Consider the following 15,750-nt stretch of genomic DNA (forward strand, 5'->3'; position numbering starts at 1 on the left):
GAAGTAAAAAAAAAAGCACTGGAAACACTAAACAGATAGGCATCTGTAGAAAGAAACACAGTTAATGTTTTAGGTCTAGAATTCTTCATCAGAACTGGGAAAGGAAAAACAAGTTATTCTCAGTAGCAAAGTAGATTGAGAGAGAGATGGATGGAACAAAGAATACAGACAGCTACCTGCTTAACTTACTCCCACTCTGCCTCTTCTAAGGATTCTATTCAATTCTCTCAATGCCTCCACCTGTCACATTTGTGCTAATAATAGATTTTTCCACAAAGCTACTTCTTACTTCTTCCCTTCAACTATTGTGCAATTCATCTGTTTACAGAACATCAGTTCTCGTGTTCTCACCTCCTGAACAAAGAGAAAAAAAGTAGTTTCCCAGGTCCTTCCCTCCTACCTCACCAGTCTTCACATGCAAGTTTGAGGAACCAGTCTCACTGGCTACTTTGCAATATTCTCCAAGTTCAGCTAATTTTCACATTTTTTCTGTTTGTATCAGCTGCTGAATCAGATTTTAAATGTCCCTTGACCGCCATATTATGTTATCAGGTCATACCCTGTCATTTCTCTTTCCACAGATTCTACCTGCAATGTTAAGACTTCCCAGTATTTTCTGATGTTATTTATATAAAAAAAAAAGGTGACAGGCTATCCTTCAGCAGACTCAGGAACAGAACCATAGAACACTACAGCACAGAAAACAGGCCATTCGGCCCTTCTAGTCTGTGCCGACACATTATTCCACTAGTCCCATTGACCTGCATCCAGTCCATAACCCGCTCCCATCCATGTACCTATCCAATTTATTCTTAAAACTTGAGTGAGTCCACATCTACCACTTCAGATGGCAGCTTGTTCCACACTCCCACCACTCTCTGAGTGAAGAAGTTCCCCCTAATGCTCCTCCTAAACTTTTCCCCTTTCACCCTAAAGCCATATCCCCTTGTATTTATCTCTCCTAATCTAAGTGGAAAGAGCCTATTCACATTTACTCTGTCTATACCCCTCATAATTTTGCAAACCTCTATCAAATCTCCCCTCATTCTCCTATGCTCCAAGGAATAAAGCCCTAACCTGTTCAATCTTTCCCTGTAACTCAACTCCTGAAGACCCAGCAACATCCTAGTAAATCTTCTCTGCACTCTTTCAATCTTACTGATATCCTTCCTATAGTTAGGTGACCAGAACTGTACACAATACTCCAATCTTAGTGTTATCAGCAAACCTGCTGATCCAATTTACCACATTATCATCTAGATCATTGATATAAACAACAAACAACAATGGTCGCAGCACAGATCCCTGAGGCACGCCACTAGTCACAAGCCTCCAGTCTGAGAAGCAATCATCCACTACCACTCTCTGTCTTCTCCCACACAGCCAATTTCGAATCCAGTTTACAACCTCTCCATGGATACCTGGTGTCTGAACCTTCTGAACTAACCTCCCATGTGGGACCTTGTCAAAAGCCTTACTAAAGTCCATGTAGACAACATCCACAGCCTTTCCTTTGTCTACTTTCTTGGTAACCTCCTTGAAAAACTCTACAAGATTTGTTAAACACGATCTACCATGCACAAAGCCATGCTGACTACCCTTAATCAGCCCCTGGCTGTCCAAATGCTTGTATATCTAATCTCTCAGAACACATTCCAATAATTTATCTACTACTGATGTCAGGCTCACCAGCCTATAATTACCTGGTTTACTTTTGGAGCCTTTTTTAAACAACGGAACAACATGAGCTACCCCCCAATCCTCTGGCACCGCACCCGTGGCTAAGGACATTTTAAATATTTCTGCTAGGGCCCCTGCAATTTCTACACTAGTCTCTCTCAAGGTCCGAGGAAATATCATGTTCGGCCTGGGGGATTTATCTACCTTGATTCGCTGTAAGGCAACAAGCACCTCCTCCTCTTTAATCTCTATATGTTCCATGACACTGCTGCATGTTTCCCTTCCTTCCATATACAATATGCCAGTTTCCTGAGTAAATACTGATGCAAAAAAACTGTTTAAGTTCTCCCCCATCTCGTGAGGCTCCACACATAGACAACCACTTTGATCTTCTTGGGGACCAGTTTTGTCCCTTACTATCCTTTTACTCTTAATATACTTGCAGAAACCCTTTGGGTTTACCTTAACATTATCTGCCAAAGCAACCTCATGTCTTCTTTTTGCCTTCCTGATTTCCTTCTTTTTGCCTTCATGATTTCCATCTTTAGTATTTTCTTACATTTTCTATACTCTTCAAGTACCTCATTTGTTCCTTGTTGCCTATACCTACTATACACCTCTCTCTTTTTCTTAACCAGATCGCCAATATCCCTTGAAAACCAAGGTTCCCTATGCCTTTCAAATCCCTTACTCACTCTTCCTTCAGTTAGTCCTGATGAAGGGTCTCGGCCTGAAACGTCGACTGCACCTCTTCCTACAGATGCTGCTTGGCCTGCTGCATTCACCAGCAACTTTGATGTGTGTTGCTTGAATTTCCAGCATCTGCAGAATTCCTGTTGTTTGTTCCCTATGCCTGTTAACTTTGCCTTTAATTCTGGCAGGAACATGCAAACTCTGTACTCTCCAAATGTTGCCTTTGAATGCCCTCCATATACTGAACACATCCTTGCCAGAAAACAACTTATCCCAATCCACTCTTCCTAGATCTTTTCTCATTTCCTCAAAATTGGCCCTTCTCGAATTTAGAACCTTAACTCGAGGACCAGACCTATCCTTATCCATAATTAACTTGAAACTAATGACATTATGGTCACTGGACCCAAAATATTCACCTACACATACTTCTGACATCTGACCTGTCTGGTTCCCTAATAGGAGATCAAGTATTGCATCCTCTCTGGTTGGTACCTCTGTATATTGATTTAGAAAACTTACCTGAACACATTTGACAAACTCCACGCCATCTAACCCTTTCACAGTGTGGGAGTCCAAGTTAAAGTCCCCTACTATTACAACTTCCTGTTTCTTACATCGGTCTGCTATCTCTCTACAGATTTGCTCCTCCAATTCTCTCTGTCTATAATACAACCCTATTAGTGTGGTCACACCTTTCCCTTTCCTCAGCTCCACCCATATAGCCTCTGTAGACAAGCCTTCTGGGCTGTCCTGTCTACACACAGCTGTGATATTCTCCCTGACTGGTAATGCCACTCCTCCCCCTTTCATCCCTCCCCCTCTGTCACGTCTGAAACAACGGAACCCTAGAACATTAAGCTGTCAATCCTGCCCCTCCTGCAACCAAGTCTCACTAATAGCAATAATGTCGTAATCCCACATGTCAATCCATGCCCTAAACTCATCTGCCTTACCTACAATACTCCTTGCATTGAAATAGATGCACCTGAGAACACTTCTATCACGTACAAACCTTTGATTACTGTCTATGCATGCAGTCCTCACAAGAACTTTATTCTCCTCCACCTTCCTCTCCCCCTGCAAATCTATTTTAACCCCCCCTGAGCAGAACTAGCAAACCTACCCGCAAGGATGTTAGGCCCCCTCCAGTTCGGGTGCAAACCGTCCCGTCGGAACAGGTCCCACCTTCCCTGGAACAAGGCCCAGTTGTCCAGAAACATGAAGCCCTCCCTCCTGCACCATCTCCTTAGCCACATATTTAGCTTCATTATCTTCCTATTTCTAGCCTCACTAGCACGTGGTAAGGGTAATAATCCTGAGATTGCAACCCTGGAGGTCCTGTCCTTCAACTTTGCACCTAACTCCCTAAACTCTCTTTGCAGGACCTCCTCCTCCTTCCTATCCATGACATTGGTCCCTACATGGACCACGGCATCTGGCTGCTCACCCTCCCTCCTGAGAATACTGAGAACTCGATCCGAGATATTGCGGACCCTGGCACCAGGGAGGCAACAGACCATCCGGGATTCTCGATCTCTCCCACAGAACCTCTTATCTGTCCACCTAACTATCGAATCCCCTATCACTACTGCTCTCCTCTTTTCCCTCCTTCCTTTCCGAGCTGAGGGTCCAGTCTCGGTTCCAGAGACATGACCACTACAACTTGTCCCTGGTAAGTCGTCCCCACCTACAGTATCCAAAACGGTATACTTATTATTGATCAGAACGGCCACAGGGGTGCTCTGCTCATTCTGTCTACTCTCCTTCCCTCTCCTTACAGTCTCCCAGCTTCCTGCCTCCTGATTTTTAAGGGTGACTGTCTCCCTGAAACTCCTGTCTATTTCTGCCAAAACATCAGCTGTAACAAGCAATCTGCTGGAAGAACTCAGCAGGCCAAGCAGTATCTGTGGGAGGAAAGGAATTGTCAACATTTTATGTCAAAACCCTGCATAGAGAGGAGAAAGGGAGTACTGAGGAAGGAATCCAAGATGATGGGTATTCTGAGTAGGGGAGCATGATGACAAGCAAGTGGCGAGCAAGCCTTGCTAAGAATGTGGTCAAAGAGCCAGAAAGCAGTAGAGGCAACACGGGGAGCAGTGAGAGAGTATCTCACAGAGATTCCTCCCTGCAGGTAAAAATCAGGGGTCGTCTGCCATCAATATGAGAAAGAACTGTTTCAATAAGTTTAACAGCCTACAGCCAATTGCTTTAACAGTGCTGGGAAGAGGAAATTAAGCTACTGAATGCTCAAAAAAGGTAATTTAAATTTGGCAATGAAAATACAGGAATGAGGGAAAAGAGTCATGAACAATCTAAATCAAGGTGTGCTGTAAAAAACTGAAAGGATTGAAATCAACAGAGCAAGCCTGTGAAAATTCAATGACAGAAAGCAGGAGGGACTTCAGGAAAAGATCAATGTGTAACTGTGGGAAGATTAGCTCGAGTGTGAAACTGATTAGCTCAGTCAGAGGACTACAGCGTCCTAAAAAGATCATGCTGACTGATAACTGACTATTCAGTCTTCAGCAAGAGACAGGAGAGCAATAATGTGCCGAAGGGAGGGTTCCAGTGTCAGATGCACTTTACATCTGACCCTCAGCTTTAAACGAGAGCTGCTTGATTTTGACACTTGAATTGGTGACTGTAACCCGTTGTAAAAGATCAGCACAGATAAGTTATTAATATAATTTAATACAAGTCTATAATATAATATAAGTTATTAATATAAGTCTATCAAATGGAAGCTGTGACCAGCTGGAACTGGGAATAGCCCAGAAGAATCTGCTCCTCACAAAAGAGACAGACACCATGCTGTAAATGGTAATGATGACATACAATCACCTGACAGGTGTGAATTGTAGAGGTACAAAGAAGGGTAAATTGTAATCTCGGAAATGGAACAGATGTGAACCTTACATATTGTCAAGAGGATTTTTCGAGGTTAATGGTAAATTCCTGAAACATCAACATAGAGACTTCAGAACAACTACTGCAAAAATGAAGAAAATGAGAGAAATTAATGAATTTGGTACATGAAGAATCAGCATCAGGTTTAATATCTCTGGCATATGCTGTGAAATTTGTTGTTTTACAGCAGCAGTATATTGCAATACATAACAATAAAAACTATAAATTACAAAAAGAAATATAAAAAATAAATTCAATAAGTTGTGCAAAAAACAGCAGAAAAACCGAGGAAGTGTTCAATCACAAACGAGAGAAAATCTGGGCAAACCACTCAAAATGCTGAAGAAACTCAGCAGGCCAGGCAGCAACTATGGAAAAGAGTAAACAGTCTACGTTTCGGGCCAAGACTCGTCCTCAGGACTCAAGGAAGTTTACAGGGTTCACTGTGCATTCAAAAATCCGATGGCAGAAGGAAAGGATCTTTTCCTGAAAAATTGAGTGTGTGTCTTCAGGCTCCTGTAGCTCCTGCTTGATGGTATCAATGAGAAGAGCCCATGTCCTGGGTGATGGGGGTCCTTAATGATGCATGCCACTCTTTTGAGGCGTCACCCTTTGAAGGTATCCTGGATACTGTGCCCATGATGGAGCTGACTGAGTTTACAACATTCTGCAGATTTTTCCCATCCTATGCAGTGGCCTCTTCATAAAAGATGATGCAACCAGTTAGAATGCTCTCTACAGTACATCAGTAGAAATTTGCAAGTGTCTTTGGTGAAGTACCAATTCTCTTCAAACTCCTAATGAAATATAGCCACTGTCACGCCTTCTTTGTAATTGCATCAATATGTTGGGCCCAGGATAAATCCACAAAGATGTCGACACCCAAGAACTTGAAACTGCTCACCCTTTCCATTTCTGATCCTTGATGAGGATGGGTGTGTCTTCCCTCGACTTACCCTTCCTGAAGTCCACAATTAGTTTCTTGGCCTTACTTGAGTACAAGGTTGGTGTTGTGACACCACTCAACCAGCTCATTTATCTCACTCCTGTACATCTCCTCATCACCATCTGAAATTCTGCCAACATTCGTTGTGTCATCGGCAAATTTATAGACGGCATTTGAGCTGTGCCTAGCCATACAGTCATGGGCGTAGAGAGAGTAGAGCAGTAGGCTAAGTACACATCATTGAGGTGCACCAGTGTTGACTGTCAGCGAGGAGGAGATGTTATTTCCAATCTGCACAGACTGTGGTCTTCCGGTGAAGAAGCCAAGGATCCAGTTGCAGAGGGAAGTACAAAGGCCCAGGTTTTGGAGCTTTTTGATCAGTACTGAGGGTATGATTGTTTTGACCGCTGAGCTGCAGTCAATAAGCAGCTGCCTGACGCAAGTATTACAATTGTGCAGGTGATCGAAGGCTGATTGGAGAGCCAGGGAGATTGCATCTACTGTAGACTGATTCTGGCAATAGACAAATTGCAGTGGGTTCAGGAAGAGGAGAGATGAACTAGAGATTGGCCACATGAAGTTCAGATAGAAATGGAATACTTCATAAGTGACTTAATCAGATTGGCACAAGAACAGGAGGCAGCACCCATGGAATTATGAAAATAATAAAGAAAAAGATTAATGTGATGCTTGGAGCCAAATTGGAATAAGGAATGTCCAACAAAATGACAGAGAACAAAAGGACAGCTATTACACAAGGTGATGCCTTAAAGCAACCTGAAAGGGATTGAGAGAAAAGCAAAGTGGTTGAGGGCATGAAATAATTGTACTAAGTTGTAAGGGTTTATACAAGTTGTAATCCATTGCTCTGAGTTCTACATGTTACAGTCTGGAAATTGGATTTTGCCTGCTTATGGTATGAAAGCTGTCTGCTAAGGTTGCCTGTAGTGCTAAATCTGAAGTCAATAAAATTCATGAAACTTGCACATCTTTGCTTTTAAAAAAAACATTATTATGTTTTACACCCTGAAGACATACTAAAGCCAGATATGTACATGTGCTACTGCTCATGGTATAGGCAAAAGTGATGATATTTATTGTACTACTCTATGCATGAACTTGCCACAGGAAATAGAAAAGCACTCTCAAAAAGATCTCTCCATTCATTCTACCATGGAGCTGTCAAGTGGATGGGGAGGGATTGTGAGAAGTGAGAGCCTGGGAGGGGGTGGTGGTATGGCTTTGCAATCTCAAGCCCCATGTCAGTGGCATTAAGGAGTGTGTGGGTGGCAGTGATTAACTGTACTTTATTGCACCAGTTTTATAAAATAGCAGCTTTTTCAACATTTACAAAGCATATCCCCAGGGACATATTAAATTGTGAGATTTCATTGTTGTTAGCATGATATACTGCTCATTCAACTTATTGTTGGTCTGGTCATAAACTGTAAATTTTTGATCCATTTCTGCCGTTAACTAAGCTATAAACTCTGCACATGTTGACGATGTCATTATATGGGCAAAATATGATGGGGAATTAACATCTATGTTAAAAGGATTCAAACCGGAGAATGCTTGGACTAAAGCTCTAATGGATAGGACTTCTTTAGGAAATGTATGCAAACACTTCAACATATCCAAAACCAAACATTCTGCACTATTTTCATATAAGTAGTGATGTCAAATGGATTATCTCTTAACTAAAGTCTCAGTTTATCTATTTTACCAAAAAAGTGCATCAAAGAACATTATTGTTCCTGACTACCCTTGAAAAAAATGTATTTATTCACAGATCAAAGCCTGACATCAAAATGGAACCCAGTGCAGGCAGACCTCAAGATTACCAAGTAAGTTCCAGTGGACTTCTTTCTTTCTTTAGTACATTGGACTGGTTGGAAGGTCTGTGAAGCTGAATAATTTGACACATTAGAGAAATCGGCTGGTTTTATTCCATACTATTTCAAAAAGACTTTCTGTTGCAATCGTATTACTCTGAGTCCAATATTGTTTGTTGAAACAGTTCTCTTTGGTATAGTACTAGAGAACTGCTAGTGTACTTAGTACTTCATTACTAATGTAATTTACATTGTCAAGTGTGATTTTATATATCTGTCAATTGCCCCAATGTATTCTTCTTATTTTAGTATTAATCTGTGACTTCTTCTTGATCACTTTTATTTTGTTGTATAAGATTCTACCTTCATTTTTCAGAGCAAACTTTAGCTTTTCTCAAAAGATATCTCTGAGATTGAAAGTGACCTTAATGCTGGTTATGATGGATTGAAATTGATAACTCAGTTCCACCGGACACCAAGCTCAAACCTTCTTAACCACTTCACCCAAATGAAGTAGAAAAAAAAATCTCATGCGATTGCATTGCATTGGTTGAAGCAATTGGAGGTCATTCAGTCTAACTTGGCCAGGAAATCAACACCCTATCAATGGTTTACTCTGGCTGTATATAAACTTATAAAGCCTAAGATTGTGATTTAATTCATTATCATTGTCCATTCCTGTGTATTCCTGAAATAGGAGAGTGAGCCCTAGATTATTGTTCTATTTTCTTTTTTGTTTTATTCTGCATTACTCATCTTTGCACAGCATTGTCCAATTACAATGCTCTGATGTCTCTGTCAACTGAATCAGACAATGAACACAGCTGCACTAAGACAAAAAGGATATTGTTTTTCTTCCTCCCCCCAGCAAAACATTCTGATACAATGACACAAGACTTCTGTTAATAGAGAAAAGAGTGGGAATACTTAAAATGCTTGAAGCATACAATACATATTCTAATTTTCAGATAATAGAGTGATGGGAGTTGGAGGAGGAAATGTGGCTGGTAAATGTAAAATACTGCACTAGATAAAGTAATGAGCAACAAAGACTTAATATACTGATACTGTTTTGGTTAAATTCAGAGATTTATTTCAGAGTAGTGTTTTTGAATATAGGAAGTTATTTTTAAATCTTTATCATAAGTACGATTGATGCAATCATCCTTTCGTTCTCCTGGTGATGGGCATTAGCCACAAACCAGCTTCTATTATCCATCATAGTGATGGGATAAAAGAAGGCTTTTGCTAAACTCTTGAAGTCATTTAGCTTTTCAACAAAGTGCATTTGACTTACTACATTGTTCTGGTTTCTGTACAACAGCAAAGGAAAAAGAAAGCAAAGAGTTTGCTGCTGTATGAAGAGGCTTGAGCATTCACAGAGGTTATAAATAATTCTGTTTCTGTAGCTCAGGTAGAAGGTAGCTAATTAAATGCTTAAAATATTAAATAGCTTGGATCAGGTAAATCAAAGTATTAATTTACAACAAGACAAACTGATAGGACAGTGAAAATGAAACATATTGCCATCCACACCTTTTGTGAATCTGAGGATTGAAGTTCAGTCACCAAAGTGATGACATTTGATGTCCTTTTGTATTTAGCAAGGACATTTATGGCTGGATTGTCATCAACTGTACAGTAAAAGGGACATTAAAATCAAACATTTATGGACAAAACTGATAGCAGGTGGATACTAGATTGTGCAGTTATCACAGTACTTACTAGTTAGAGATAGTAGAGAGAAGAGTTTCAGTATGGCTTGATGCAAATATTTCATAATGTTTAATAGAGAATATTGTTGATGAATTGATGTTACAGTTCAATTTAGTGCAATATTCCAACACTGCAAAAAGATATTCAATTTAAACTTTATGCAATTAATCTAGGTTTTAGGAACATATGCATTCAACATTTGTTTTCATTTCTCAGGGCTTTAATAAAGGCAGGCATGATTCCAATAGATGTCATTAAAAATAATCTTGAATGAGTTATACAGTATTCACTTTGTATTTAATTAGCATGAAAATATATCAGATCAGTTCTGGATATGACAGTTTTGTCATAGTACCAAACAATAATAAACATGATCAGTAATTTAGTAATTTTATGAAATTCAACATATTCTCACTGGATCCATATAACAACAGTATCTGTGATATAATTATAGGAGAACTTGTTAAGTTTCATTGGCTTTTTAAATCAAATGCATGTTTTTATGGTTAAGCAAATTTATGAATGTGACCTGTGACACTCTTCCAGTCACTGCACTTTCTAAAAAGTTTGCTAATGTAAATATGTTTTATGAAATAGTCAAATCTATTGTGAATGCATAATAAAATTTAAAATAAGAAGAAACTGCTAAATATGATCATTTATACACTTCAAAATAGGAACAGAATGACCATTTATCTCAGTGGAAAGTTATAGCTGATTTTCTGCTGTGCATTTGACACGGATTGTGCTGTGAGATAAAGCACAGCACATGATGCAACATTATCAGAATGGTAAGCCAATAACAAGTGAAGTTGCACTATGTAAATCAACAGCCAAACAACATTTGTGAACACCCATAACAGGATAGCAGTGCAAGCCAACGTTGCAGAGCTACATCTTACAGCGTGTTCAAATTGGGCATAAGGAGACACCTGGCACCACAAAATCTTGGTCGATCTGAAGAAGAAAATAAAGGACAATGATCCACCCAGTGATATTGTTACAATCTTAATGCTGCTAGTGGACAATGGAATATTCAATAGTCATAAGGCTACTTTATGGTATTAACAGATGGATGAATTACACTACCTTCCGGTAAATGCAGAATGCCTAAATTCACTTCTTAGTCTCTGTTTGTGATTTAACAACTGTGTTTGTGATTCACCAACTGTGCACTGATAAAGACCACTTCATGGAATCAAATGAAGGAATTTGAATATGCAGCATTTGTCCTTGCAGTAAGATGGCGGCATATTCAACCACAGTGACTTCTATGGAGTCAAACAATGGTGTTATTGTCCTTTTTAAATATATGTTTTATGATCGCAAAACCCTACTCAAAAATTAAGAACTTAAAGTACTGTAGGTCTACTCCATCAGCAAGTTGGCCATTGGCAGAGAGACTGAAGGAGCCATACTTTGTGTGGATCATGCTGCTCTCTGCATTAGAAAGGCATCAGAGGAGTTGGTGCACAAAGGCTGGGTGCAGTTTAACAGCGAGTTATCATCTAAGTCACGTTTCTTGTTATCGCAAGACCCTATTGGGCATTGTTAATATGGAATGCTACAGTCCAATTCACTGGTTTATTGGCAGACGGTCGGGTGGGGGCTGTCTGGCCTCCATTGTAGTGAGGAAAAGGCCTCAAGCTGCAAGATCACCTGTTTACAGCCGCCCAGGAGAGAGGCATTGGTGGTGTGGCACAGCATCCGAGCTGGTGCTGCCCCCCGGTGTTCACAGAGCAGAAGACAAACTATATTGTGTTCAACTGCAGACTACCACACCATTCATGGATTCTTGGACTGTATTTTACGGATATCTTACATGTGTTATATGAGCCTTGTGCTGTGTGTGAATGTTCAAACTATTTTGCACCTTTGTACCAGAGTAACATTGTTTTGTTTGGCTGTATTCATGGGTATTCATGTCTGGTTGAATGGCAATTAAACTTGGATTTGAACGTCACTTCTGGCTGAATTTACTTCAGATTATACCTGGCACAAGAGCAGCAAAACCATTTATTTCAGTAGGAAGCAGCTGTGGGAGATCTTGAAAAGTTGTGGGTACTTTGCATACTTATGATCTAATTCAATTAACATTTTTTAAATGTTTTGAGAATGTATGTGTTTTATCTTCAGCATTTCAATTGTTAATAATTTTAACATTTTATTTTTGATTCAAAATCATTCGAGGTCTTTGACAGTTAGATTTGGAAGAATTTTCTTGGTCTACGAACAAAAGATTTTATATCCCTCTTTAGAAGCAGAGCAACATTAGGCAACATTAACTTGGGTGATTTGGCAAAAGTTCAATTTGTATTTAACCATTTAAGTAAGTGACAAGCATAAGTAATTCACCTCCAGCAACAAGTCTTTGGCAGTTCATTGGCTCACCACTCTTCCATTTTTTTAATAGTAACAAGATGCTGGAGAATAAAATATTTCTGTCATCGTGCATTAGGCCTTGTTCAACCTTCACAAGAGGATTGGTATGGGTATCAAATAAAACTAGCCAGAGCATGCAAGAATATCTTTGGAAGGGTCAAATGGCCTCTGTGGCAAAAGTAACTGATTTAATAATTCAGGATAGATCCCATTTGTCAGAACCGTCTGCTGAACACTTCATTATATTGAAAAGAAATGTCAAACCTAGCCTATTGTCCTGGATTGAGAATATTTCAAAAACACAAAATAATCTGCAGATGCTGGGGTCAAAGCAACACACAACACGCTGGAGGAACTCAGCAGGTCCAGCAGCATCCATGGAAAAGATCGGTCGACGTTTCGGGCCGGAACCCTTCGTCGGGGGTTCCAGCCCGAAACGTCGACCTATCTTTTCCACGGGTGCTGCCCAACCTGCTGAGTTCCTCCAGCGTGTTGTGTGTGTTGAGAATATTTCATACTGAAGAACATATTCACTGAACATTTTCCTAATATTTTCCCAATTGAAATTAAAAACAGAAACTACAAACTGACAATGGTGCACAACGCTTCGAATGGTTTAGATTATGAGGACACTCAGTCCTTGTTTATTGTCATTTAGAAATGCATGCGTGCATTAAGAAATGATACAATGTTCCTCCAGAGTGATATCACAAAAAAAAGGACAAACCAAAGACTAACACTGACAAGACCACATAATTATAACATATAGTTACAGCAGTGCAAAGCAATACCATAATTTGATAAAGAGCAGACCATGAGCATGGTAAAAAAAAAAGTCTCAAAGTTCCAATCGACTCCCGATAGCAGGTGGCGAAAAGAAGAAACTCCCTGCCATAAACCTCCAGGCGCTGACAACTGCCGATGCATTGGAAGTACCCAACCACAGCGGACTCTGAGTCCGTCCGTAAACTTCGAGCCTCTGACCAGCCCCTCCGACACAGCCTCCTGATCACCATCCTCTGCTAAGCGCTTCGACCCCACCCCGGCCACCGAGCGACAAGCAAAGCCGAGGACTCGGGGCCTTCCCCTCCGGAGATTCTGGATCACACAGTAGCAGCGGCAGCGAAGAAGGCATTTCAGAAGTTTCTCCAGATGTTCCTCCATGCTCTCACATCTGTCTCCATCAAATCAGGATTGTGCACGGCACCCTACTTGACAGATGCCAGATATCATTCTCCAGAGTGGCCGCTGCGAGCTGCATTGCGCCGCCATCTTCTCCTCCTCCTCTTGAGACTATTTTCAAACTAGCTGGAGATAGCCATGTTCCTTTAGCGGTTTGCCTCACTTTTTTTTTACAAAGTACCAAACTGATTTTAAGTGCTGTTGTATTGACATTATTTTCTTACTCCAGGTGAGTATTACAATTATCGAAGCAAGACAGCTAGTGGGATTGAACATGGATCCAGTGGTTTGTGTTGAGATTGGGGATGAGAAGAAATATACAAGCATGAAGGAGTCAACAAATTGTCCCTACTACAATGAGGTGAAGTATTTTTGCTTGCTATTTCTTCAGTCACTTGTGCTCACATAACTCATGAAATAGTAACTCACTCAAGCACTTGATTCCACTTCACAGTTTCTAAAGTAAATCCCCATTAAGCATTTGATAGAGCTTTTTAATTTGTTTAGTAATAAGAATGCCTATTTTAGTTCAACATTTCTTTAAAAAAAATGAATTTAAGATACAATTCTGTGGGCAGATTGTGTCATTTACTATATTAATTTGATCTACTTTCAAAGGTTAACAAAACGTTGCTTCAAATAATTCCAGCAAAAAAAATCCTGTAGCAGGGGGTATTGGTGTTACTGGAACATAATGAAGCCCATCAACAGATTAAATTTTTCACAAATGTGTCTACTAAATTAACAGAAAATCTTGAGTATTAATAGTGTTCTGCCATTGTTGCATTCTTTCATTGATCTATCTTGTAAAAAAATTTGCTTTTATTTTAATATTATTGATAACCAAGTGTCTAAAATTGCTGGTAAAATATATGGCTAAATGAAGTATCCAAGCTGTTTTCTGAGCTAAATGTTTTTACTTTAGAAGTAACTCTGAATTTATTTAAAATATTTTTAGCTGAGATCCATCAGGAATAGGTTTTAGATGATAAGAGTAAGTGATATTGCAGTTTAATCAATTTCGTTCATTTATAAAAGAGTACAAACTTGAGATAACACAGCTCATTATATCACAATTTTGAATGTCCCAGTCTCCCAAGACAATGCACACTTTATTCCAGAACCACAGAGAACCAGTTATATTTGCAGTAGAACATAATAGATCTTGTTTGAGGAAGACTTCCTGTCAACAACGGTACTACGAGGGGAGCAATAGGTTCTAGAGATTATCTGGGGTATTTAATCTACAAATTATAATTGCAGGAATTCAGAAAGATTGATTAAAAGAGCATCGGCTGGCATATGGGAAATCTATTTGTGTGTGTGTGTATGTGTGTGCATGTGTGTGTATTTATGTGTACTGTCTTGCATAAAAAAGGAGAGATTCTGAAATTAAATAAGTGCTAATTTCCCTTACTGTATAACACAAGGCCCTTACATTGTGTGTTAAAGTTATCCTTCTGACACCCACATTATATCAAGATTGCACTGTAATCCAGGTCTTCACAAGCAACCTAAGTACATGAACTCAATGTCATCACTAAACACTGTTTTGTTTATCCATAAAAACGTGTATGCTTGAATGACAATAAACTTAAAATTGACCTTGCTCATCCAATAACTAAGTATAACCATATCACAAATATTCTTTTCAATGTTCAGTGAATACCAAATGGATATCTAATAACATTATCCTTTTGTTTCTGTGTTCAGTACTTCGTCTTTGACTTCCATGTATCTCCAGATGTCATGTTCGATAAAATAGTCAAACTCTCGGTAAGAACATATATATATATATAATAACAGCATATTACTTGTTCTGTATAGAATTTTGCATATATAAGACCTTTCCAAAATCAAACTGGTAAAACGTTAATTATAGACTCTTCCAAAATCTGTTGTTCTTGTACTTGTATTGATGTGATAAATAGCTCCCATTGAGTTTACAATGGAGTAGCAAGCTGGGGGTGGGGTTACGGGAAGCTCCTAAACACGGCATGATATATTACAGAAGAATTAATTAGCTCGAGGGAGTCTTGATCATAAGCGGGCCGAAAGTCCTGAAGACAGGTGGCAGGTCAACTGATGATCCCACTGGTGATAGCACACGACTGTTAACATCTTAGTCCATGTGTATTTTTTAACTCTGACATTAAAAGATTCTTCCTAAGTTTGTTGTGATATCAGAATCAGAATGAGAATGATGTTTGATGTCACCAGCATATGTCGTGAAATTTGTTAACATAGTGGCAGCAGTAAAATGCAATAAATGATAACTATAGCAAAAAATAAATCTATCAATTACAGTAAGTGTGTGTATGTGTGTATATATACACACGCGCTTACTGTAATTGGTTGATCTTTTTTCTATATTTTCTATATTGTGAAAAAAACAAATAATAAAGA

The 15,750-nt window shown here is 39.4% G+C and overlaps 1 protein-coding gene across 1 annotated transcript in view; it reads left to right on the top strand.

Moving 5' to 3' along the window:
- Nucleotides 1-15,750, top strand: part of otofa (otoferlin a) — a 374,531-nt gene that overhangs the window by 241,968 nt on the left and 116,813 nt on the right. The window contains exons 9-11 of the mRNA XM_072278846.1: nt 8,022-8,076; nt 13,574-13,705; nt 15,058-15,120. Of these exons, the coding sequence (XP_072134947.1) occupies nt 8,022-8,076; nt 13,574-13,705; nt 15,058-15,120 (250 nt within the window). The remainder of the gene's footprint in view (nt 1-8,021; nt 8,077-13,573; nt 13,706-15,057; nt 15,121-15,750) is intronic.

The sequence above is a fragment of the Mobula birostris genome, chromosome 2, assembly GCF_030028105.1.
Source record: "Mobula birostris isolate sMobBir1 chromosome 2, sMobBir1.hap1, whole genome shotgun sequence".
Lineage (NCBI taxonomy): Eukaryota > Metazoa > Chordata > Chondrichthyes > Myliobatiformes > Myliobatidae > Mobula > Mobula birostris.